This window comes from Lonchura striata, chromosome 20 (assembly GCF_046129695.1).
Source record: "Lonchura striata isolate bLonStr1 chromosome 20, bLonStr1.mat, whole genome shotgun sequence".
NCBI classification, from domain to species: Eukaryota; Metazoa; Chordata; class Aves; order Passeriformes; family Estrildidae; genus Lonchura; species Lonchura striata.
The window spans coordinates 11,726,500-11,752,170 of NC_134622.1; the positions used below are offsets into that span (position 1 = coordinate 11,726,500).

The window sequence follows — 25,671 nt, forward strand, 5'->3', positions numbered from 1 at the left end:
TTGTTTTAAAGTACATTTTTATTGGATATATCCAATTCAGAAGTGGCTCTTCCTCAGCTGCTTTTTCAGTCTTGAAGTTCACTCATTGAATGAATTCACTCATTGAATGAGAGAAGATTTTCAAGTAACATTACTTTCCATGATATAAATATTTTAAATGGCACAATAGAGAAAGATGAAAGAAATATATAGTTATGCATGTCAGGATTAACTGCTGAACTCTGGTGAGGGGAGGAAAGAATCAGATTTTCTCAATTTCTGTTTTTCTAAGCAAAGAGACACTTCTTTTGGTTTTGTCTGGGGCTTCCCTAAGTGATAGTTGCTTTTAGAGTCTTTTTTATTTCAGTATAGTGCCCAGGGTTACATTTGAAGCTCATGTAGAGCAGAAAACCTTGCAGAAGAGTTGAGGAGATCTACAACCATGTTCTGAACAGTAAGATGAAGGAATGGTGATGCCTACTGTCCAGATGACAATTATAGAGGAGAGATGAGAAATACATTAAAGTTCTGAAATACTAGCAAGAGGACTGATACAAGAAGAGGTGAAACATCCAAGAGTCTTTGGAAGGTCATCTTTGCCCATTTGGGCCATTGGTCAACTGGGTTTTTTTCCTCTTTACCCCATGAGAGTTATGTGCACTCAAAGAACTCAGTGCCTACAAGTCTCAGTTATCTGGAAGAAGAGCTGGTAGAATAGAGAAAGAGCGTGTGCTGGCGGCCCAAATGAGCACAACTACAACTTTCTTTCTCTGTTTCTTTATTTCCTCTTCTTGCAGCATGCAGTATTCACCCAGATTGAAAAATGCCAAATGGGATATTTGAATGTTCTTTAGAATAATTCTGAGCACTGATATAAGATTAGTATTGCAGTGATACGTTCTTGTGTTGTGCTACTTGACACGTACCTGTTCAGGGCTGACAAAAGAAGAGACAGTTCCTGACTCTCACACTGCTGTAACTTCATGCCAGCAGCTTTCATAGCCAGAGCTCCAGAATTCAGCTGTGGAACATGAAGGTGTGATAAACATTTCATTTAGCAAACTGTGGTTGAGGAAGGGTGGTTTTAATTACTGTAGTGTTTAATTGAGGATGAGCCAGATAACTGATTGAGCAGTGGTACAAGATTTCTTACTAGCTTTGAATGTAGTCTCCATTTTCTGAAGATGCAGGCAATAGTGCATGTTAAGGTGGCCCTGAGATGATCTCAGTTGCTCAGAGCATGGTGCTACTAACTCCAAGATGGTGGGTTCAGTCCTTGGATGGGCCATTCATTTGAGAGTCATATTCAATGACTCTTCTGGGTCACTTCCAGCCCACTGCTAGTGTCCCCCCAAGTGCCTCCACCAGCCCCTCACCAACATCATGATGCCCCAGGTGCCGAGGACATGCCCACACACCTCTGTCTTGGGCCCACAGCAGAGCAGTGACTCCATAGTGAAGCCTAGGGGGGCCATGAGGGGCTCAGGGCAGCAAGTCTGTGCTGGGGAGTTTTTTAAGTGCAGATAACCAAACGATATCTGTAAAAAAATATTACATGGCAGTTATCCAAACAAGTGTTATCATATGGGTGACTTCCCCTCTTTCTCCTCAGCTCCCTCTCTGTGATGCAGTCTCGTTTTTTTCTGCTGGAAATGACACTGTGCCATTAATCCCTTCTTCCCTGAGATCCAGGCGTGCTCTTACCCAAAGATCAGACCTGTCTCGTAGCTGATTCATTTGCTGCCTTTCATCAGGGAGGTGTTAGGCTCTAGCACTGGTGACTTTATCTCTCAGGTGCTTAGTGATTTCAGCTGCTTCTGTGTGATTTCTGTCTCCATCTCCAGCCTTTTTGCAGGTGTTTGATGTTTACAACCTGATGATTTTCAAGATAACAAGATTTGTGCTCTTTTCAGCTTCAGCACTAATACTGATATTTTGCCTGTTTGTCTGAACTACAGCACTAATACTTAGCTCTTCCCCTGTGACAGACAACTTCATCTCTTTCATGCATTCTTTCGGTGGTATGATTGTCGTCGGTGGTATGATTGTTTCTATCCTTTGTGTTGTGTTGGCAATAACAATGGAGGTCACTGTGGCTATACCTTTACAATAAAACATTGGAATTAAAAAACCCAAACCCTCATTTCTAAGCCATTTAACTGCATTTGATTGTCTTGGCAATAATTGCTTTATTTCAATTTTATCTACATTTCTTTAGCTATGGGGATAAAAACCCAGTAAATTGCCAGGTATTTATTTTTCCGTTGGCGTCGGTTTGTATAGTTCTTTTGTGAATATTGTTTGCGTCTTATTTTTATTGCAAAAACATATGCAGATTTTTTTTCTATTTCAAGCATTCATTTAATATGTTGGATTTTTTTCTCCTAGATTTCTTCCTTTCCCTTTCTGAGGTGTAATCTACCAACTCTATTAGTAAATTAGGCTTTTTATGTAGGTTTTGAAGGTTCAGTTTTAATTTTTGAGTTAGTATTCATAAAGGTGTATCTGCTGTGCATTTGGATGATCTAATCATCTGGCAAAATGAACCTGTGTTAATTGGTAAGTTGACACATCTTGGCAGACCAGATGAGCTCCAGGACCTAGAAACTGTTTTACTACTTTGGATGAAAAATGCCAAGCCACTGGAGTTCTTCAGCCAAAAGCAAATGTGAAAAAGTCCAGTAAGGCTCAAAGATGAACACAGACCAGAAAATTTTCTGTTCTTACTCTATTACCCTGGTAATAGTCTCAAGGATATGAGTTTTAGCAAAGATATAGACGAATTCCATTTCAGGCAGCTTGCTTTTAAATACTGTGATAGTCCACCAAGTTCCCAAAAAAAGGAATACAAAATACTGCTCAAGTTCTTTGTCTGTGGCTTTTGGATGGACTTCAGATGTGCTGCATTATCCAAAATGCTTCTGACTTTTCTTTAATCTATAAAGGACAGCCAATTTAATCTAAGAGAATCGGGCACACACTGATGTGCCTTCCATTTTTAGCTCTCTGTCAGTTGTTTTCCCACTGATCAGTAAAAATCAGTCAAGACATGATTGACAAACTTACTGAGAAACTTTCAGGGTGCACATCTACTAAAGTAAAGCTGACATTGTCAAATTTAAGGTTGCATTTTCAATTAAGTAATCTCCTTTTTGCCAGATGTTACTATGTAAACATTTACTGTGACTTCAGAATGTGTGCAGCTTTGTTTCATCTTTTTGAGAAGATTGGACACCGGGAAAAATGTCTTAATATCTTTTTGAATAATACACGTGTCACACTTGTGTTCTAGCAAACTATTCCATTGTGAGGGTTGGATTCTGCTGTCTGGTGTAGTGAGTTATTATATGGGGGGAAAACAAAAGCTGAAATGTAATCATGTCTTGCCATTCAAAATTACATCTAGTTGTATGTAGAACAATTGCAGCAAGTGTGTTTAACTACAGAAATGCCTTCTAGTTTGATTCTATTCACCTAAAGCAGTAATGCTTTGGCTTTTTAAGGAGTTGAATTCTCTGAGAAAATGATCCTTCCTGTGTTTGCTCATTGTGAACTGCAGTAGCCCAACCCATTTCTGTTAGTAATTGCTCATTCTCTAATGCTGTGCACTGCCTCTTACAGTTTTGCTGATAACATGTCCTTTTCTAGCCTAAATCCCTACAGCTATGATGAGAGCTGTCTCAGCAGCAGTGAAGACCACATCCCACTGGCTGCCTTGCCTTTGCTGGCTGTTTCATCTCCTCAGTACCAGGATGCAGTTGCTATGGTGATCAGTAGAGCCAATCAAGTTTATAATGAGTTTCTCAAATCTACTGATGGGGCTGGTTTTAATGGACAGGTAGGACTCTATTTTCTACACCAAAGTAAAATTTCTTTAGAGCAAGGCTGTTTGGTTTTAAGCCATTATGTTGAGAAGGGTTTGAGTTATGAGTGTGGGACACTACAAATATGATGAATGAATGTTGGCATGGGATCACCTACACAAAATGCCTTATCCATGTCCAGCACAAGACAGGCACTTTTAAAATCCTGTGCACTATCTCACATGGATTTACTCAGCTGGTGGGAGATAATATACATTCTCCCACAAGCATTTTGACTCCTAACCTCTTCCTTTGCTATGGTACCATAAGCAAGGTACATAGTGAACAAGCATGCCAGCCTGAGGCAAATTATCATCTGTGTCAATGAGTTCTTCAGACATAGCTGGTGGAAAAATTGGGACACCTTTGAGATCCTAAGAAATCAAATACTGAACTATTATTTCTTCTGTGCCTCCATCACTGTAGTAATAAAGCAATAGAAGAAAGATAGAAGACAAATACTCAGTTGCTAGCAGTGTTGCAGATTTCAAGTCCAATTCTGGGAAAATAATTTGATTTTTCTGGTGTGATCTGGACACCAGTGAAGTCACCTACAGGTTTCATTCAACTGACGGTAACTGTCAGTTACTGTGCCTGTTCTAATCTACAGTTACTGTTCTAATCCATTTGGCAGTACTCCCATTCATCAAAATAGTCCCTGGGACAGATATTCTTTGCATAAGGCATATTTCTGGTGATAAAAGAAAGTAGAAAAAAGTAGCTGCAATATAAACCTAAGTGTAAAAACCAGTAACAAGGGGATGAAGTAAGACAGAAACTCCTCTGTAGTACTGAAATGCTTTTTGTCTCTTTTGAAAACACTTGCTATTATCTAAAAAAAAAAATCTTTTTTTCAGGTGTGTCTTATAGGTGACTGCATTGGAGGAATTTTGGGCTTTGATGCCATCTGCTATAATTCTAATACAGCTTACGAGAGTCGGAACAGTAGCAGGAGAGGAAGCATCAGCAGCATCCAGGTGAAGAGAAAAAAAATTCACACAGCTGAAACCCTATAGATGCATTCCATGGAGGAAATCAGCTTCATATAAACGAGAGGAAATTTAAGGATTTGGTAAATTACCATGATAGAATGGAATTCTGCCTGTGTATCAAAAATTTGCTGTTAAAAATTGTCAGCTTCAGTTTTATGATATACAGAAATCAGTAGTGAAGGCTTTACCTGTTAGCCTTTAAAGTAGAGCCCTTTCCCTTTCCCTTTCCCTTTCCCTTCTTTCATCTGTAATTCCTTACACTACTGCCCGAGGGTTTAGCATTAAGCATATTATGAATAAGTTTCAGTGACTAATGAAAGAATGCCTCTTTCTCATAAGGAATGCAAGTCACCTGCAGATCTGTAAATGGACCACTGAGTGTCTGTACAAGTGCTGCATTTGTGTAGAAGAGAGGATTCATTCTACCTGTGATCTAGGAAAGATTTTATGGAAGTAAAAATACAGGTCTTTAAAATAATGCTAGCATGTCCATTTCACTGTTGTTTGCAACACACTTGAGAAACAAAATTGAAGTTCAACTGATCTTATGTACTTCAGACTCAAGTAGATGTGATGAATTAGAGTTGACACTGTGTGAGGTGCCTGTGCTCTATTCTTTGACTTTGTGACAATGGCAAAATTGTTTCACCTCTTTAGTTACCTCCCCTCAAAAATGGGCTCAGTGGTACCAAACTTCTTGGTTCAATTGAGAACTGTGTGTGGTGGGAGTACTCTCAAGCAAAGGGACATCCTCTAAATTTTTCCAGGAAGGAGAATTACCATTAATAACTTACCATTAATAATAATGGCTTTTGAGAATAAGACTATTCACTTGCTGCAGAAGCCAGGAGATCCTCTTGGGTGTTGGAGACAGGTAGAACTGTGTTGGAAGGTTCATCTCATAGCTCATATGCCTATGAACTTGTTATTTCTGTAGCTTCAAGGGAACAGATCCAGTTCACATGTTTTCCGTGGTCTGTCTGCATCTCCTTTAATCTGTCATGCCCCAGAGCTGATCTGTAAGCCTTGCCCTCTCTTTTCCTCTATCTTGTCTAGTTGGAGTTTTACACTTTCTGCAAGTTGCTTAAAACTACCAACCATGACAATGTAATTGTACTCAGGGCACTTGATGTTAGTGCTTGTGAAGAATGTTCCAATGACACTTCAACAGTGTAATTCAGTGGCATAATGCTATGTCCAGGAAAGCAGGACCAGAGAGTGGTGGTAGAGGAAACATAAATGAGTGTTGGGAGACAGATGTATGCAAGAAGGAAGAGAACAATTTTGAATCCTACTCTCTTGTACAATGCCAAGCCAACTGTCCAGTCACCTTCTCTAGGGTCATCTCACAGAGATCTAATCCCATGTCCTTCTAAAACTTTTTTTTCTTTCCTTATTGAATTTGTCTGTGCCTGCCCCTCCCCTTTCTCTCATGAGGATGCTATAGACTGCTATGTGGTCTCCCCTCAGTCTCCTTTTCTCCAGCCTGAACAGGCCATGAAATCTCAACTGTTCCTCATATGGCTTCCCCTCCAGACCCTTCACCATATTTATAGCCCTCTTTCGGACCCTCAAATAGATTTTTTATCTTTCTTGTATTGTGGTGCCCAAAATTTCATACAGGACTCCAAGTGAGGGCACACCAGAGCACAGTAGGACAGTCACCTTCCCTAGATTGGCTGGCAATGCTGTGCCTAATGCACCTCAAGATGCAATTGGTCCTCCTGGATGCCAGGGCACACTGTTGATTCATATTCAACTTGCTATTGACTACAACTTCCAGAGTGCCTTTCTGTGAGGCTGCTCTCCAGCCTCTCGTTCCCCAGGCTTTATGTACTCTCATTATAAAAAATCAGATCTTGCATGCCTCATGCACAGAGATCTCCTGCACGAATCAGGTGCGAGGTTCAGTCCAATGGCATTTTTTTTCAAAAAGCAGCATCTGCAGCATCAGGGAGGATGCTGGTGCAAGCTGCAGAAGTGCTGGAGGAAATGCAAAATAATTTAATAATTAACAATAAATAAATAATCCTAAGGATATGGTACCACTGGTCTCCTCTTATATCCTGCAGAAGCTAACATTTTCAAAAAATCAGATCCCATATCCATGGAACATGATGAGCAAGCTCATTAAGGTTGTAATGTGCATTTTGTGCACTCAGGTAAGACCTCTTCTGATTGCCTTATGATATTTATCATTCTCTAAGAATAATGAAGTCATGAGGGGTTAAAGCTTTTGTGTTACTACTTCTTTCCATCCCTTGCGACTGCTCTATCCTCAAATTCCTGATTCTTCTTCCAGCTTTTATGCTATTATCTTAAAGGGAAATTTAGTCTTCATCTCTGTCTTTCTACTGCAAAGAGAAATTTTTAATCCTTTCCACCCTTTGTTGGATTAAGTGAGATCATATGTATAAATACAGGCATTTCATATAAGCTCTTTTATATTTTGTTATCTGTCTATATCTTCCCTTTGCTCTGTTCATTTTTTGAAGGATAATCCACTCTTAGGAGAGGACTCCAGTCTGGGTGACAGCAAACACCTGAGCAAAAGCAATATTGACATCTCGGGAATCATGGAGGAGGAGAAGCAAAGGCCATCACTGCCTCGGAAGCAGAGTGACTCATCCACTTACGACTGTGATACCATAACCCAGCATCATACCTTCCTGTCCAGGTAACCAGGGGCCAAGGACTGAGTAAAAGAAATGGGCTTGCCATTGAAAGGAACCTGTTAGCAGCAGAGCACAGAGGCATTGTTAATGGATGTGGTATGTTTCTGGAGGTTTGCTTAAAGCTCTTGTCTCTCCCTCGAAGAAAATTGTGGATTTAGTGGGTCTAGTATGAACATACTCATATCTGGAGTTTTTTATTTAATCTTTATTCAGTTGTGAGGGTTTTGAACATGCAAAAAATAATCCATACATTTCTATTTCTTCAGTACAGCCCACTCAAAACATGATGGATGAATACTTTATAATTGTAAATTTCTTTTACCTATTTATTTCTAACAATCCTTCTGGCTTCACTTTCAGGATTTTTATTATTCTCTAGTGAGATAACTGCTTTAGTTGCTCCCATTGGTCTATAAGCTATTCAGATCAGCTTTAAAACAACAACAAAAAAAAGCCCCGCATAAACATTTGGCTTAAATGAGAGAGGACTGGGGGGAGAAGTTAACTTAGTTTTCATTTATTCTAAAAAGCCTTTGAAGTACATGGGATGGGAACATAAGCATTCCCTTTGTCTCATTGTTCCTGCTGGCTCTAAGCTATTTGGTTTTTTAGTTACCTGAACTATTCAGGCTTTTGTTTCCTCTATCTGTCTTCCTATTTCCTTTATTTCATTGTGAGTGATGCAGAGAAGGAAGACTTACTGTGTGTTGAAGTTTCAGTTCTTCTCAGTTTCAGTTGAGTATAGTACAGACTTATTACTGTGCTTTACTTCAAGTATGGCATTTTTCTTAGTAGCAGATTAAGGTAATTCTATAGTTTTGCTTTGACTGAATGTCCTTTGCTTTGCATTCGTTGACTATTCTGCATTCATTTTGAAACCATTGCATTTGCTGGATATCAGTGTGTTGTAGATTGTTTTTCCTCTGAGAAGAACATTTTTCTCTTGTCTGCAACTGAAAACATGAAGATTTGTTTGGTTAGTCACTTTTAGGTTCTTTTATTGGAGAAATACTGTGTTATATTTAAAAGAGTAAACTGGAATGTTCATGGTCCTTGCAAAACTTTACCAAGTATTGTGTATAATAATTGCAGGAAACTCTTGTATGTTGAAGGCAGTAAATTACTGAATAGCCACACTGAGAATCATGGCTGCTATACTGTAATATCATTTTACAATTTTAAGGTGTGTTGCTTGGATCTATATGCCGTTGCTAGAGCTTTCTAAGCATCCTGTTTTGGGAATGTTATTTTTTTCTGAATGCCCTCTTTATTATTTTTTATTCAATATTTTCTTTGTTCAGCATCCACTCAAGTGTGTTGAAAGATGGTACAGACCTTCCTCCTGTAGATTCCAGTCTCTCAGAAGTAAATCTGGGCCGATTTGAATTTGAGGTGTCTGATTTCTTCCTTTTTGGATCACCACTTGGTTTGGTGCTGGCCATGAGGAGCACTGTTCTGCCTGGTTTGGATGGTAAGTTCTTCTTGAGGTTAAAATACAGGATGCATAAAAACCTTTGTAAACAAAGAGGCTCACACAAAAAGGAGGTAAATAAAGGAGCCTAGTTAAAGTCAGGGAGTGAGGTAAGTTTCCTCCATTAGGAGATGGGAATATTAATGTAGGTAGGGACTGAGGTGATGAGGATTGCTCCAGGGATGTCACTGCTCACTTACAAAAGTGTGTCTTAAGTTCTGCTGTTAATTATATGGTCCATGTCATACATGATGAAGCTCACACTTTAGCAGGGATCAGTCCTTGAAAACAATACCAAAAATAACATCTGTGTTTGGTTCAGCATTACCTCTTGTTCATGTCTGGCTTCATGGGCAGGTCTGGCCCTCAGGTGTGTTGCTTGTGAGCCATTCTTCCTCTCTAGTAACAGAGCCTAATGGTCAGACATAGAGACAATTTTTAAATTCTCATTTCTAAAGCATCTGGATTTTTTTAGTTTTTAAGTTAAAAGATTACTTTTCATTATTCAGCACATGCTTTGTCTCTTCACATGGTATGAGCTTTGGATAGCACAACATCTTTATAGGAAATGATGCATGCATTCATCAGGTGAGGGAGAAAATCTGTGGCAATAATGAGAAGAGACAAGTGAGAACTCCAAGGGGTTTTTTTTCCTGGCCAGTCCTTTCCCCAGTCTCTGCTCTGCTATCCTCCAGGCACTTTGAAAGGAAAATTTCATGTTAATTACTAGTATTTTAAACTATTTTCTTCAAATTAGCTCTCATTTCCATCCTTCCTCGGGTATCCTGCAAAGGAGTATGCTTTGAAAGCAGCTCAACTGATGGGCATTGCAAACACATTCTGAGGTGAGCAGTGCCTACATGAAGCATAATTAGTCTTTAGAGGTGCATATGATAGAAGAATCCCATTTTAAAGTGATAATTGTGACACAGTTGAGAGGAAAACAGACAAATTTAAATCTATCCTGCAGACAGCTGGAAATTAATTGAAGTGCCCTCTTTACTGAAATGAAAGGTATAAAGCTACCTGAAAATGTGACAAGTAAAATTCAGATCTATTTATTTATTTGTTAGAATCAGTTTTTATAATATAAGGAAGGTTTTGCTGTCCCCTAGGTTTAAGTCCTTGGGATGACACAAACCCATCAGACCATTTTGCTGGTATATATTTGAAGTGCTGAGCATCACGGCTACAATGCTCAATAATGTATTTACAAGATTTAAAAATTCTTTTTCATTTCTTGCTTTCTTCTGTTTCTCTTCTGCTGCTCTTCACATTTTCTATGTGCCTGCATATCAGATTTTGATGTCTCTGTAAATTCCTGTGCAGTGAAGTGTTCTTTACATATGAAATAGGAAACAATTCAATTTGGCCAGCTGTGAGCTAATCTGGAGTTTGCAGAAGACCATATTAACTATGTTTCTGTACAGACTCCTTGAAAATTGTAAAGCAGCAGTACTGACCTCTTTGTCTCATTCTCATCCAAGTGTGCCAGGTCCGACCAGCCTGCAGCCAAGTTTACAGCTTCTTTCACTCTGCTGACCCCTCTGCCTGCAGACTTGAACCATTGTTGGAGAAAAAATTCCATCTTCTTCCTCCATTCAGTGTCCCACGGTACCAGAGATACCCCCTAGGAGATGGAAGATCTCACCAGTTAGGTATAGTGCCTGCTTTCATAGCTCTCATTGCCTGTTGTTCTCTTAAGTGTTCTCTCCTTATACAGCCTAAGAGAATTTGAAATAGCAATGTGTCAGCATGCTAAAAACTCGACTGAATAGCACAGACACTTAGCAAGTGTGGAACCAAAGAAGATATCTAAGAAAAAATTATTCTTATGTATGAGGTTTGTGATACTAGTTGTGTTAAAAAGGAGCTTGAAGGTGATACCACTATTCTAGTTGAAGTGTCACTTGGAAAATTCCATGTCTTTGACTATAATTTTAAACAATTTATTTTTATAATTAGCTGACCTTTGCCTAGATCTTTATATGTTGTTTCTTTTGGTCACTTGTGATTGGTTTGTTGTAGATATCTACTAGGACAAATCAGACCACCGAGCAGTCTTGATTGCACTTCTCCTAGGTGGGTTACTAAGCAATAGTTATGTTGGTAATAAAGATTTGAATCCAGGGGAAAAAAAAAAAACAAACCAGAAATAGATTGATTTCTGGGGAAGAAAGAGGAAGGGGTGGATGAGCAAGGTGCTAGTAGAAGGAATTGTGCTTTTTTGACTTAATAGAAAATAAGGTAAAATCATCTAGACATGAATCATCTTTGACTTGTTACGTTATGCAAAAAAGGACGTTTTGTTCATGTCAGAAAGAGGACCAGAGAAGTATCACAGACTCCCAGGGCTATGTAGTTCTTCTCAGAAAATGACTTTAAAATGAGTAGGGTCAAGTGTGAAGTAAAATAGCATCCCAGCATCACTACCCAGTTTGGAAGATCTTGGCCAAAAGCACCCAGCTTCCATTGCATGTTCATGGCAGTAGGGTGTGTGATTTCTCCATACATTCATGCTGTGTCTCGCTATTTTCACTCTGAAGGTGGAAGTTTCACCCATGGGCATTAAATATTATATTATTCAGGAAAATGCTCATTAGCCCTGCATGTAAAAATAAATGAATAAACAAAGAAATAAGATTTACACACAAACACTACTTTCAAAACCATGGCATGCATCCTTTTTTTTTTAATTGTTATTTTCATTTTTGTAACCTGCAGGTGATGCTCTCCACAATCACAGTGGTCTGTTCCTTGAGAATAGCTCTTTGAACATACCTTTCTCTCAAGAGAGTTCTGAATCTCCAAATATGTCTGATCAACCGCAAGGGAAAACAAGAAAGTTGAGCTTGGCCAGCACAAACAGTGAAAACTCCGGGTCAAGTGAAAGCTTGCCATCAGCATGCCTCACCAACAGTGAGTAAAGCTTGGTGTCATGTGCTACTGCTTGGTGCCATATGAAGCCTTTCCTTTCACATTGTTTCTATGAAAAAGTTGATTATTAAAAGAAATCTGCTTAGAATTTGGGGAGAATGAGAATAGGCCAAGTTTCTGTAGTTTTACATAACACAAGTTATCTTCTCTTTTCTGTTTGTAATTAGATAAAGTAACAGAAAAGAAGTCACAGTTTTATATTATGGTGTTACTCATAAATATCCGTAGGAGTTTCATAGGAACAGGGGTTTATGATCATTTCCAGGCATGAAGCAGTTACTCAAAAGTAGAAGTGCTATAAATCATTATATTGTCCCACTATGGACTATAGTCATATGTATATATATATATATAAATATGTATGTATCTCTCTCTCTCTCTCTCTCTCTCTCTCTCTCAATATTTGCTTCACTGTTCGGGAGGCATTTGCAATTCTTACCCTATAACATGATCATAAAAGTAATAGTCTTTCACTGTACATTTTCCATGGGCCAGAAAGCAGTGGGAATCATGCTGAGGTGATTTCTGTTTCCCAAAACTTGGACCCATAAGAACTCTTTAGATGTCAGGCAGTTAAGTGAGGATGCAGTCAGTGTGAGTAAAAACTGTACTTTTGTGAATGATAAATACCTTTAACAGAATTAAAATGTCAAGCTTAAGAAAGCAGAAGGCCTAATTCCATTATCCAGTTTAAAGACAACAAGAAATTTATTGATACAGAAATGTTATGCTATTTTGTTTCATTTTTTGTAGTCACTGCAAAGTGGTGGGGAACAAAACGAATAGATTATGCCTTGTATTGTCCAGATGTGCTCACAGCCTTTCCAACCGTGGCCCTGCCACATCTCTTTCATGCCAGCTACTGGGAATCAACAGATGTTGTGGCCTTTATCTTAAGACAGGTAACTGATCTTTTTTATTTATCTCTGCAGAAGATAACCTTGTGATTGTTAATTGCGTTATCCAAGGGTCAGTCTTTAAATCTTTATGTCAGTTAGGTGGCTAAGTGTGGATGAATCACATACAAGTGCATTTAGGAGTGACAGATCTGGATTTATTGGAGAGGTAAAGGGGACAGTGAACCCACCATTAGCACTGCTGACTTTGTGACCAGTAATATTGTACCTTTATACATATTTCACCCCTCACGTGCCCCAGATCAGTCTAACCCTGTATTATATATTAATTTTGTCCTGTCCAGCCTTATATAATTATATATCTCCCTAATAAGTATCAAATTACTAGTATACATCTGATAGTAAACCTGTTTGGAAGTATTGCTTTTGTAAGAAAGTCGAGTCTCTCCTTTACAGGACACTTTCCTAGCCTTGTAAGCGCATTACAGCTTTTAGTATTTATCAAGCCTTTCAAGCATTTAGAACATGTCTTTAAAGCAATATGTGTGTTTACAGTTCTACATAAAGGACTGGTTAGTTCCAGTACAGTCTGGACCTTCTGCCCTTGTTGGGGGTTAAGAATAAGACTAATGGCTCCTGAATGTGCTGTGGCTGCATATATTGCCTGCACATTACCTCTAGTGAATAGAATTTATGCCAATTTGTTAAAAAACATGCTTACTTCTCAACATTACTGTAATTTGTTGCAAGCCAGCTGCTTTACTGACTCTGATTGCAGCGTGATTTTACTCAAGGGACTTCATATAAAACATATTTTAAAATGGTTCTAGACCACTCTTCTAGCAAGGGCACAAAGATTGTAAAACTTCAGCACAGAAAACCAGCTGTTCAGCTTGAAAAATTTGCTAGTGTATTTCTCATTCAAAATAGCTATTTGTGATTGCAAGCACAACTGACAGATTTCAGTGAGACAGGGCTTCTGGTTTCAATTGAAATGTGGCATAACTCACACTCAGTTTCTGAATTCTGTGGGTTGTGTCCTGAAATCTGAGTTGGACAGAAAAGTTTCTTGGTAAATGCATGATATTTAGGTTGTAAGAAAGTGTATGACATAATAAGGTTCTGCATGTTCACAGCTTGGACTTCAGTGGGTCCTTGTGGGTCCCTGCGGGTTCCTGCCTATCACCTACTGAAGTAGTAGTACTCAAAAGGGATAAGAAACATTCTCTCTGAGTGGATGTGTAGCAAATCAATACAGATGAAGTCAGGAGTCTGATGTCTGCCACATAAAGGACATTAAAAAATGCTTCTGTGGTTTTATGCTCCTTTACTGACTTTGCAGACCATAATCAAAACAATATGACTTACCACTTGATACCATCCTAATGTTTTCACTTTTTTCTCTGGAGGAATGTTCAAGCTCTGCTGTGAACAAAAAAGCTGTTCAATAAGTATTTGAAATTAAGTGTTGGCCAACAGAGTGAAAGCAGTTTCTTTGTCTGTGCAGTTTTTGTGAACATATGGCTTTACCTGTCAACTTCCATTGTGTTTTTAGCTCTGCAGTGTCACTCAACCGGGGCAGCGGTGTAATTTCTCTTTCTTTGCCAAGTACCAGGACTTCCCAGGCCTCACACTATTTATTAAAATATTGATATAATTTCAGGTGATGAGGTATGAAAATGTGAATTTCAAGGAAAATGACAACCTGGATCCAGAAACACTAAGTCCATCAAATCCACGAGAAAAATGGCTACGCAAAAGGACACATGTCAAATTGAGGGTAAGTTTAACTCCAAATATATATGGCTGCTATGGAACATGTGTTTGGCAGAAATTTAAATGGAGTTTGATCTCTCCAAGTAAGAGTTTATGTAACTGAATATCACTAAAGAGCTGAAAACTGATAACTTAATCCAGAGGCAGGCAGATTAATGGTTAGGGAATATGGGCAATTTCATCTTGGTTTATCACTTCATGTTGGGAGAAAGTATATTTCTTTCTTGAAATAACAGACAGGCCTTAAGTTTCCATTATGCAGAGAGGTTTCTTTTATGCTAGAGAAATCCATAAGCCAAGCAAAAATATTTCCTACTTTCTTCAGGTGCTAAGTCAATTAATAATGTCAGTTAAAATGCATGTGCCCTGCACATAATGATGTGGCTCTGTGGCACCCCTTGAAGTGACAAAGAATTGGCTTGACCTCAAATGTTCTCCCTTATTTGGTCGTCTTGTGCACTCTCTCTGGTTTATTCAGGAATCCACCATTAGTGGAAATCAGGCTCAAGGTGAAATGGGAATGCAGTGTACTTCATGTACCTCAGACATACTGTCCAGAACTGTGTTTCTCTCTCACTGTTCATCACAAAATAGAGACAGCAGCCTTGTGACAAAAGCAAACAGTACCCTTCCCATCCTCTGCTCTTATTTCAGAATGTGACTGCTAATCATCGAGCTAATGATGTCATTGCAGCAGAAGATGGTCCTCAGGTACTAGTTGGGCGCTTTATGTATGGACCTCTGGACATGGTGGCTTTAACAGGTGAAAAGGTGAAGTCTGAGTAATCCATTTTCTTAGTTTTACTTGAAACAGTTGTTGAATGTAGCACACATGTACAGTGTCAGAGGAAGCCTTACAGTGAGGGGAAATGTCACTAGCTGCCTACTACTGAAGCAGAAATATGCTATAAAGTGGGCTTTCCTGATAGCTGACCTTTTTCTGAGCTCTCATCTCTCTTACCTGATTGTGGCTATCTCCTTTGGCTGGTGGTGAGTGTGCTGTGCAGTGATTTCTGAACCTGCCATCCAGCTGTACCGCCTACTGGAGACAACTTTCTGAGGAAGAAGGAAAAATAATTTTATAGTAGTTGACAAAGCACTAAAATAAAGCCACGTATCATCCTATCCAGGTAAAACAACCAGATAAAAGAATAGGCATTCTAGAAGCTAGGTGGCTGCTGTATCTTACTCATGGGCAAGTAAAGATTAGTTTTAGAAAATAGTAATAATGTGACACAATTAAAACGGTGATTCCTAAAGCTGCCTGCAGAAACCAGGCATGCAGCTAATAGAGCCAAGCATCAAGTGAACACGTTTTTCATATTCACTGAGATTGTAGGAGTTTCTGTGCAAATTAAGAGAGCAATGGTGCTGAGCTGAGGGCAAAACTGAAGCATGGAGGCTTCACTTGGCCTGTTTCAGATCTATCACATTATTTAATATCCTTTATGTTAATTTTGATTAAATATTTCAGTTGAAGTAAACCATATTGATGAAATCTTTTGATAATTTGAAGTGTTTTGGTTGTAGGCGAGGCTATGATTTGAGGAAGATTTTGTGTCAACAACCAGATGCAGGGGTTTTTTTGTAGGTTTAGTGTGTGAAAAGGTAATATAGCCATGCAAGATAAAACTATCTTTTTCCTAGTTTAGGGCTCCTCCCAAATTTCTGACCTCTATACTTGACACATGCACTGCTAAGATCAGGGCTTTAAATTACAAAGACAATAAATTATGAAGGCAATAATCTCTTGTATGTTAGAAAGCATTTGCTTATTGAGAGAACTCTCTTTGAAGTTCTTACTGAGTCATGAAGTTCCTTCAAACTTCTATGTAAGCTTTTTCTACCAGCCATGGTTGGAGATACCTGGCAGGCCTTGCACACAGTGGGTGTTTTGTTGACTATCACACTAGATTACTGTTTCATTGGTTTTGCAGGTGGATATCTTCATAATGACTGAGCCATCTTCGGGTAGGTGGGTGTATTTTGACACAGAGATATCCAACAGCAGTGGACGAATATCCTACAATATACCTGAACAGAAGAGACTGAGAGTTGGTGTGTATCCCATCAAAATGGTGGTCAGGTAATAACTGCAAGCTGGAACTAAAGCTGTGATGGGTTGTGGCGATCAGGAACTTCAAAACTGAGTAAAAACTACATTTGAATCCCTGCCTGGGAGAATTTAGCTGAAATAGAACATGTTGTTATCCACCAGTTAACAAAGTCCAAAGTCAGCTTACAATCCTATGTAGTGCAACATGAGAAGGAGAAAATGTTTTACCTCAGTTTAATAAAAAAGGCAATCAATTCAAGAAAACAGGTACTGAAACACAAATAAAATTATATTCAAAAAAGAAGCTTTAGAGTGCAGGAGTAATTTTCAAAGAGGAAGAAAATAAATTGTCCTGTCTTTGTTCATTAGGCTGTGAGCACATATTGTAGGAATCTTCATCACCAGACCTTTAGATTACAGGTTTTAGGGAACATGGGGTGGTGGGATGAGAAGAGCTTTGGATTTCCTTGTCATTTACCTATTTTTTAACATTCACTTGTCCTGGGGAAAATACATCATGAGGAAATGGTTTTCACATGTCCTTCCATGACAAGAGAGATGTATGACTGCATTGGTTTTTGGTTGGTTGTTTGGTTTTGATTGTTTGTTGCCTTTGTTTTTTTGGTTTTTTACTTCTCCCAACTGGCATTCCCATTACAAGGGGGAATATTTGCAAGAATAGAGGGTGGCTAATGTCTATATTACCAACTGTTAAGCTTATGGAGAAAGTTTGAGTAGTAGTTAGAGTACTTCAAGCTGATTTGCGGGTTTTTTTCCTAATTCTTTTGGTTATTTGTATGCACATGATTTCTTATTAAGATCGGCTTCCAAATTTCTCTTTGGTAAACTATTTCCTAAAAGTATAAGTTTTGATTGTCCCACATAAGACTGAAATCAGAAGCCATATTTGACAGTGAGGTCAAAGCTGTAGGTCTAGAAATATCTAATTTCAAATCTTAACTAAAACATGCAGAAAATACTTTCTGACATTTTGCTTTTTAAATTAATTTATTGTGTTGACTCTGCAGAGGGGACCAGAGCAGTGCAGCAAGTTACCTGACTGTATTGCCCCGAGGAATGGAATGTGTTGTGTTCAGCATTGATGGTTCCTTTGCAGCAAGTGTTTCAATTATGGGAAGTGACCCCAAAGTCCGAGCGGGGGCCGTTGATGTTGTCAGGTAAATGAGGTTTGAACACTTCAAATCTCTGGCTTTCTGCTTGAACACAGTAGGAAGGAAAAGGGTTGTTATACTAAACAGGCAGCAGTTTTCTAAGGGCCAAGATTCTCTGCAGATACATTTCTATATTTTCTTGCACAGCACATCTGCCTGAATTTCAGAGTAATATTAGAATGCTGTGGATTACATTGAAATTTGTAGTTTAAATTGCCTGGACATAAAAAGTTATTTCTTGGGAATATGATCTTGAAGTGTGTGCAGTGAGTTAATAATGATTCCATGTGTATTTTGTGTTTCACTAATTTCAAATAAGGATATATTTGTACTTAAGGTGTCAGGAATGCTAGAATGTTTTTTGCAACAAAAATTAAAAGGCCTTTTAATTAATTCTTGCAAGTCTGAATGTTGCACTGGATGGGAAAAGGCAGTTCTCATTTTGGAACTTGCATGAGAATGTAGAAATGTCAGTTTTCAAGGGTTTCCATTCCTTATAGCTAACATGGCAGGAAATCTCATTAAAGATTTCAAAAGTAGCAATACCTGATGTGTTTCAAGGTTTATTCTAAGTATATTTTTGAATGGCTCTCATAGTTTAGATAATATTTTGTATAAGAATGTCTCTTGCTTTTCTCCTTCTCCCCCGAAATGTAAACAGTATTACTTAGTTTCTTGATTGGAGCAGATACTTAGGCATGCTGCTTTTCACTTGTTGAAGGATATCATCTAACGTCTAACTTGTCTGAGAAAAGATGCTGACCTGACCTGTGAGTATTGTTTCTCTTTCTGCACTTATATAATTTAACTGCTTCTTCTGACAGGCATTGGCAGGACCTGGGATACCTGATTATCTACATCACTGGCCGCCCAGATATGCAGAAACAGCGTGTAGTTTCGTGGTTGTCCCAACACAATTTCCCACAAGGGATGATCTTCTTCTCAGATGGACTCGTTCATGACCCACTGCGACAAAAGACCATTTTTCTCCGGAATCTCATGCAAGAGGTACTAGAAACCTATTTATAGTCTCAAAACATCTTTTCAGGGAATGCAATTCAGTAGAGTTCTCCCTTCTATCTGAACAGTAAGTCTAATTGAACATCACAAAGTCTTTTTGCCATTCCTCACTTCTTTTCTCACTTTTTAAAGAGCAGGGAAAGCTGATGAAACATCCAAAGGGACCTCCAATCATGACAAATCAGTAAATGAACTGCTTGTTCTTTCCTGTGTGCATAGCTGTAGTTCTTGCTCACATGCAGGCAGATCAATTTAGCTTTCTGTGGTTTACAGATTGAAATTGTTAACAGGGAACTCATATGCTGCTTTACTGCAAATCAAGCACCAACCTTGTAGTTGCACGGTGTTCAATAGTGCGTTCACTTTGGAAGTAATGTTTGTTTCAGTGCCACATCAAAATCTGTGCTGCATACGGTTCCATGAAGGATATTTCTGTGTACAGTGTCTTGGCTCTGTCGCCATCTCAGATCTACATAGTTGGACGATCCACAAAGAAATACCAGGCACAGTGCCAAGTAAGTAATTCTTGCTATTCAGTCAGGAAGTCCTAGGAAAGACAAGGCAATGCATGCACATGAATGCATGTGCAAACTCACAAATACAAAAAGCAGCAACAGTATTTCAAAGAAAGGTAGTTGGGGTTACAAATGAGACATTTTCTGGAAGGGCGAATAGTAAAGAGAATCAAGTGGTTGCAAGCTGTATCTACAAGTGCATGCATTGCATATTTCTGAATGACAGAATGAAATGGGTCACTTGAAAAAAAAACCTGAGGGGAGAGGAATATTAGTATTTTGTAGGTATCTAACTGGGATGTCAGTGATGAAAACTTAATACCTAATAGCATTCATAGGTCAAGGCAGGAGTAATTTGTCACTCCCTTCTTTTCTTCCTATTTCAGTTCCTCAGTGAAGGTTATGCAGCCCACTTGGCCTCGCTGGAGTTCAGTCTCCATTCACGACCCAAAAAGAACAACTCTCGGATGATCTTGAGAAAAGGCAGCTTTGGCCTCCACTCGCAACCTGAGTTTTTGCGCAAGAGAAACCACCTCCGCAGGACTATGTCTGTACAGCAACCTGACCCGCCCTCTTTAAACCCCAAGCCAGAGCGTGCTCAGAGCCAGCCTGAATCAGACAAAGACCATGACAGGCATTTGCCTTCCATTGCTTGGGTTCGAGGTGGAGTTCACAAATTTGAATCTATTCCCTAGGAGGACTGGGAATGTCGATCTTGGATGCACCCCATAAAACTTGTAGGCATGCCTGAAAGATAGTATTTAGGCAGCTCTAAATTAAGAGAAGTGGACAGGAATTTGTACCTTGGAGTCTTCCCTGTTCTGAAATCTGCCTTGTTACACCAACTGGAGCACTTCCAGTCTCTTCCTCTTATCATGTTTATTGGGGAAGTTTAAAACAATCTAAAACTACCACAAGTTTATCCATAGCAACAGGTTATTTTTGGGAACGGATATAATATGTGCAATAAGAGGAAAAGATACTGATTTTGCTCAGAAGGATTGTGGTATCAGCTAATTAGCTGCACCCAAAACAGCATCAAGGGTGGGTCCTGTAAGTTAGAGGCAGTTTACACTTTAAACATTAAGTAGTCATGTCTGTTTCCACTTCACTTTCTAATAAAAGTGATAAAGGGAAGCAGCAGTGGGAGCTACAATAGCAGGTGGTTAGGACTTCTGCAAGAAGATGCTTTCTGGGTGCCTTTAAACCCAAGGTTTCCTTTCAGCCTTGTGTTGGTCAACAGACTCCAACATGGGCACTCACGTTTGTGTGAGGCGCTGGACAAATAAATGAGAACTTGTGAACCAAACATAAAAACTTCATGTTAAAAATAAATGTGTCAGCCACAGGTTGAACACAGTTAGTGGTGTTGTAACCAAAGTAGTGTGCAACTGTACAAAGATCACATTGTTTGTGGAACTTGATGACTGTGCAAAAATGTGTGGACTACTCCAAAGAAGGTGACTGTGATGATATCAGTCTGAGAGTCAGATCCTAAGAGGGCAAGCTAAAAGGAACCATTTCACTAAGGGATCTGCAAACTTCAGAGCAATTGCTTTTTTAATTATTCAAACTAGAATATTTACACTGGAGGGAAAAAAAATAATTAAGTAAATTGATAAATTGTTTACCTTCTCATGCTTCATGGCAACTGCTGCATTAAGACAATCTGTAGCATTCAGAATTATAGCATTTGAGCTTCAAAGAGTGGATATGCGAAAATACAGGTGCCACATAGACATTTCTCTACTGATTTAAATTTCTCACTGATCTCTCAATGCACTTACTAGAAGTAAAATGTGTGACGTTTTCCCTAAGTAGTAATATTTCTAGAGCATTATAGTTACTTTAACATAATAGCAGTTTGCAGATTCTTCATGCAGATACTTCCATGGAAATTCATCAAGAGAATTTAAAGACTGAACTGACGCATGTTTTAAAATCTGCAATGATGTTACAAGTGCACGTAAAACCCCTGTTTTTTAGAGTTAAAAACATACTATTGACACTGAGAAAGCTTGAAGTCAAAAGAACATTCCTTTTTCAGGTTTGTTGTTTGTTTTTTATTTCAGGGAATTGGGGTGGAGAGGGTGTTATGCCTCTCCATCCCCCTTTCAGGTTTTGCTAGACCAGACAAGGTGTCTCACCAAGTTAGGTAATGATTTTCAAAGTTAACATGTAAAACAAGAAATCCAATGGAAAACTAAGATAGTGCAGAAGTAAAGAAAGTGTGTACATTCTGTTAACTATGAAGTTTCAGTGGGCTTTTGGAAGGGCATAGGAGTGTAGCTCTTAAGGAGTGCCTTAGGATGCAGCAATATAGCTTATAAATGGAGATGTTTGATTTATATTTTCAGACATTACTTGGCAAGATTGTCAGTTACCTATTTCAAACTTCCTGAAATATCTCTGGCATATCAGTAGCTGGTTGTTTTGGGGCTTTTTTCTTAATGCTTCCTTTAAGGTAAGGGGTAATCTCTGTTGAAGATTAAGGGAAGATGTAAAACGTTTGGTAGCAAACATTCTTTGGGAGCAGGTAAATACATTACAAGGGGCTAGGGTTTTGTGCTCTGTTGCTACAAAAGCTAAATGAAAGATAGCTTGCAAACTACATTGAAACACTCTTAACATTTACAAATGCTTTCCCAGTAGTGTCATAGTTTTGAACCCATGAAGTTGGAGGAATTTTTCCATGTTCTGTCTCAGCCCACTGCATGTATTCATTCTAGTCACATAGTCAATTTTTTCTCTGCTTTGCACTATGATGAAGTTGCATGGGTGCACCAGCATCCATCTCCTTCTAGTGAATTTACTGTTAGCACACTCCTGCTTGTTAGTTTTAAATAGGCATGGGAATCCAAGGCTTGTGAGGGAGGAACTTACTAGGAAAATTTTAAGTCTGATGAGACATCTAAAATATTGACTGATCAAAAAGTTCTTTTTAATAATTGGATGTTGTTTAGCATGTCTCTTGACTATAATTGCTATTCCTGTACAAAGCTACTGTTGTTTTAGCCATCTACCTCTATCACCCAAGAGACTTGAAAACCTATTTTTTTGTTTTCGGTTGCTGTGGTAGAAAGGTCTACTTCCTTTCAAAAGAGTGATCTGTGTGTAATTCTGTGTGACTGAATTGAAGGAAATAGTGTCTGAGTACAAGGTTAGAAAAATCTCCTAGGTTATAAAGGGCTGTCTTTTACTCTTGGAGACATAATGTCATTTTACAGGGTTCCATGTGATGAAGACTCAGATTTTATGTATTTCTGTTAATAGCTGGGTCACCTTTACAGTAGTTACTGTGCTGGCTTCCCTTAAGAATATTAGGACCTAATAGCAGTAAAAACAAGTGTGCGTGCATGTGTATAATTTAGTGTGGTAACAATTTCAACGTTTCTACACATGGTATTAAAATCAAGCTGAAAATATGCTCCTTAACTTTGTTTTCATACAATGTATGAGAGCTTATATGGCATTTGCATAATTCCAGCACTGCTGATTACTCATGGCTAGAATGGATTATCTTGTGATCCCACACTCCAGCAGTGCACTTTGGCAAAATAGTGACACAGGCTTTTTAGTTACGTACTTTGTCCACATGAAACTGCATCCAGTCATTTACAGACATTCAGTTTGCAATAGGATTTCAGTTCTACTTGTATTTTCATGGAAGATCAGTCCCCTAAGAAGCCATTCACTGAGGGTAAGTTTGATCCTACAGTCATCTTATTCTTGATTCCAAGTCCTCATTGCTGCAGTTTTTGTGCAGTCAGCACTTAAACTATATGGACTATGAAAGTGTTTTAGCATACACTGAAGGGAGAGGGACAGAGAAGTCAGGTGGGTGTGCCCACAGAACATACATTAGACTCATCACTTGTTACATTAGCACCATCAGTTGTTTAGTGCCTCCCGTGTGTAACAGAAAAGCACATTCTTTTAACATGCTGAATGGAGGAAGCATAAATGAAATTGTAAACCACAAAATTTTAGTTCAGTGGGTGCTAAGAGTACAGTACAAGTATGCCACAGTTGGAAGCATTTACTTCTTTGACCTGTTGATATGGATCCATTTTCAATTACTGTAAAAAATGGCTGTGATTAATAGCAGTGGTAGAGTTATTTGAGATATTGTGAAAACACACGTTCACAACTGTGGTGCTTTGGTTTTGTCTGTGTGTGTGTGTATAACTACTGGAAGACACTTAAGTTTTGGTTCTGCTTTCACAGCAAATTTGTAATCGATACACATTAAAAAAAAAAAAAGAACAAAACCAACTCAAACACAGCAACAGTGGCTGTCTGTTCAATTTTGTTTTCTAGCTAGGTAGGTTTTGAACAAGATATCATTGTATAGATTGCAGAATTGAATAGTGATGTTAAGCCAAATCTGCTTATTTTGAGTAACATTTTTATTTGCATACACTAGTGCTCTTGGTATAGATTTTTGCTTGACCAAAGTATTCCTGTTTAGTTTTGTGGCATGGTTTGTATCTATTCAGCATAAAATTCTGTTAGGTGTAAAAATGACAAAGTTGTGGTAATTCTTATTCATTGGGGTTCATGAGAACTGTCCTTTTTATTTGTTTACATTAAACTAGTCTTAATTTAGACAGATTACTTCACTTTTTCCTCTATATCTAGGGAAGTCATTTCCAAACAGCTAAAACTTTCACTGGTTATGTAGAAGTGCAACTATCAGTAAACTAGAGGGGAAAAAAAATACACACCTGGGTCTATCCAGGACAATGACATTTTTTCAGAAGCCCCAGTATTCTGCAAAATAGCCTTTGTTTGCCATTATTAGTGGATAAGTTGTCCTGTTTATGCATTGTGGTCTTTCTTTAGCCAGGACACTGCTAATGCGTGTATTTAACAAATCCTCAATACTTAGGTCTATATTATCATAATGTTCTTCATGGAATAAATATAGAAAGGGGAAAATTTATTTTTTCCCTTCTTTCTGTACCATTTCTGTTTTAAATTTGCTAAAAGCTTTTTTAATAAGCATTTAAAACAATACATGAAACCAGTAGGTATTTTACGTTTTAAAATTTGTAGGTCCAACAGTTGTTACTGAACAAGTAGGATTTTCCTCAGTTTTTTTTCCCTCTTGCCATCTAGGCTGCAGAAAGGTGAGTACATTGTCATAGGACTAGATGATTGGAGCATGGGTATCTTTTTAGTAAACTCATTATTTTGATAATGGAAAGATGAGGATTATGTACCACAATTTCATGATTTTTCTGATTAGAGATTGACGTGTGGCATCTGAACTCAGAATCTCTGCATTGAATTGTTCATGTTGAGCATGTAGGGGAGAAAGTGGCACTTTCACCCTCATCTGGAGCTGGTACAGGACAGAAGTGCTATACACACAAAACCTTCCAGCCTACCTTCTCAGCTTCTCTAAGAGCAGTGGTTCCTCATGGTTTGTGTTCAAAGCTTAATCAGAAATTTCATTTTGTCAAGGTAATTAAGACTTCCATTGTGTTTAGTCACACAAGGTAACTATACGTTCATATAGATGAGCCTAAATTCAGAACCCCCACCCCCCCAAAAAAAAAAAAAAAAATGAAAGTAATAACACATTTTTCTGGATGAAAATACCTGTTTCTCAGAAATAAGGCTTGGAACAGCTAGAATCCTGTGCATGGACACTGGAATTGAAGTCATGTGTTGTCTCTTTCACTCACTTTAGGTCAAGCCCAGACAGGGATTATTACGGTTTACCCACTACATGTATTATAAGCTATTTTAGTAAGCTATCCTTGAAACTGAATGGAATTTTGGGGGCTTGGGGAAGATAAATTTCACAGTTCATTTGTCATTTGTATGAATGTATAGAACATAGGAGGGGGAAAAGAAAGAGGCAGGTTTACTGTGACATGGTGGGAGATGGTACACTAGAGATTGCAACATTGAAACATGATTTGCAGATAGCAAATTTGAAAAGTAGTGTTACTCCTGGATGACTGGTCTACAGCCCAGAATGGCAGTCTTCTCACAGAACCCCAAGTCTTATACATAATTGTTTTTCTATTTGTGGGGGTGAAAAGGGGCAGTTCCCTTACAATTGAATTCACATAAGGAAACTTGAAATTTTAGGTGTTCTTTCAGTCTATAGTTTTATTAAGTGCATAATTTTAAATATTGTCAGTGAGAAGGTTCTATCTGGTGACAAATGTTTATATTTCTTATGGCTGCCTTGTAAAGATTCAAAAATGTACAATAATTAATTTCTTAATATGAAATAAGGAGTAAGATTTCTACAACTGCTATAGATTTTGATGTGAGCTGGTTTTTAAAATCTTGAAACAGATTAGCCACTTAAATAAAACCTTCCTTGCCTTTAAACAAA

The 25,671-nt window shown here is 38.4% G+C and overlaps 1 protein-coding gene across 3 annotated transcripts in view; it reads left to right on the forward strand.

The window, feature by feature from the left end:
• The window catches only part of PITPNM3 (PITPNM family member 3), a 54,443-nt gene extending 28,772 nt beyond the window's left edge, over nucleotides 1-25,671 (forward strand). For 2 of the 3 annotated variants that reach the window (XM_021533097.2, XM_031506453.2), the window contains 14 exons: nucleotides 3,628-3,817; nucleotides 4,700-4,819; nucleotides 7,330-7,511; nucleotides 8,811-8,980; nucleotides 10,468-10,638; nucleotides 11,705-11,899; nucleotides 12,671-12,819; nucleotides 14,438-14,554; nucleotides 15,205-15,321; nucleotides 16,488-16,636; nucleotides 17,635-17,784; nucleotides 18,603-18,786; nucleotides 19,185-19,313; nucleotides 19,700-25,671. In XM_021533097.2, the coding sequence (XP_021388772.1) occupies nucleotides 3,628-3,817; nucleotides 4,700-4,819; nucleotides 7,330-7,511; nucleotides 8,811-8,980; nucleotides 10,468-10,638; nucleotides 11,705-11,899; nucleotides 12,671-12,819; nucleotides 14,438-14,554; nucleotides 15,205-15,321; nucleotides 16,488-16,636; nucleotides 17,635-17,784; nucleotides 18,603-18,786; nucleotides 19,185-19,313; nucleotides 19,700-20,008 (2,332 nt within the window). In that variant the 3' untranslated portion in view covers nucleotides 20,009-25,671. The remainder of the gene's footprint in view (nucleotides 1-3,627; nucleotides 3,818-4,699; nucleotides 4,820-7,329; nucleotides 7,512-8,810; nucleotides 8,981-10,467; nucleotides 10,639-11,704; nucleotides 11,900-12,670; nucleotides 12,820-14,437; nucleotides 14,555-15,204; nucleotides 15,322-16,487; nucleotides 16,637-17,634; nucleotides 17,785-18,602; nucleotides 18,787-19,184; nucleotides 19,314-19,699) is intronic. The other variant, XM_021533096.3, reaches the window with a different exon arrangement.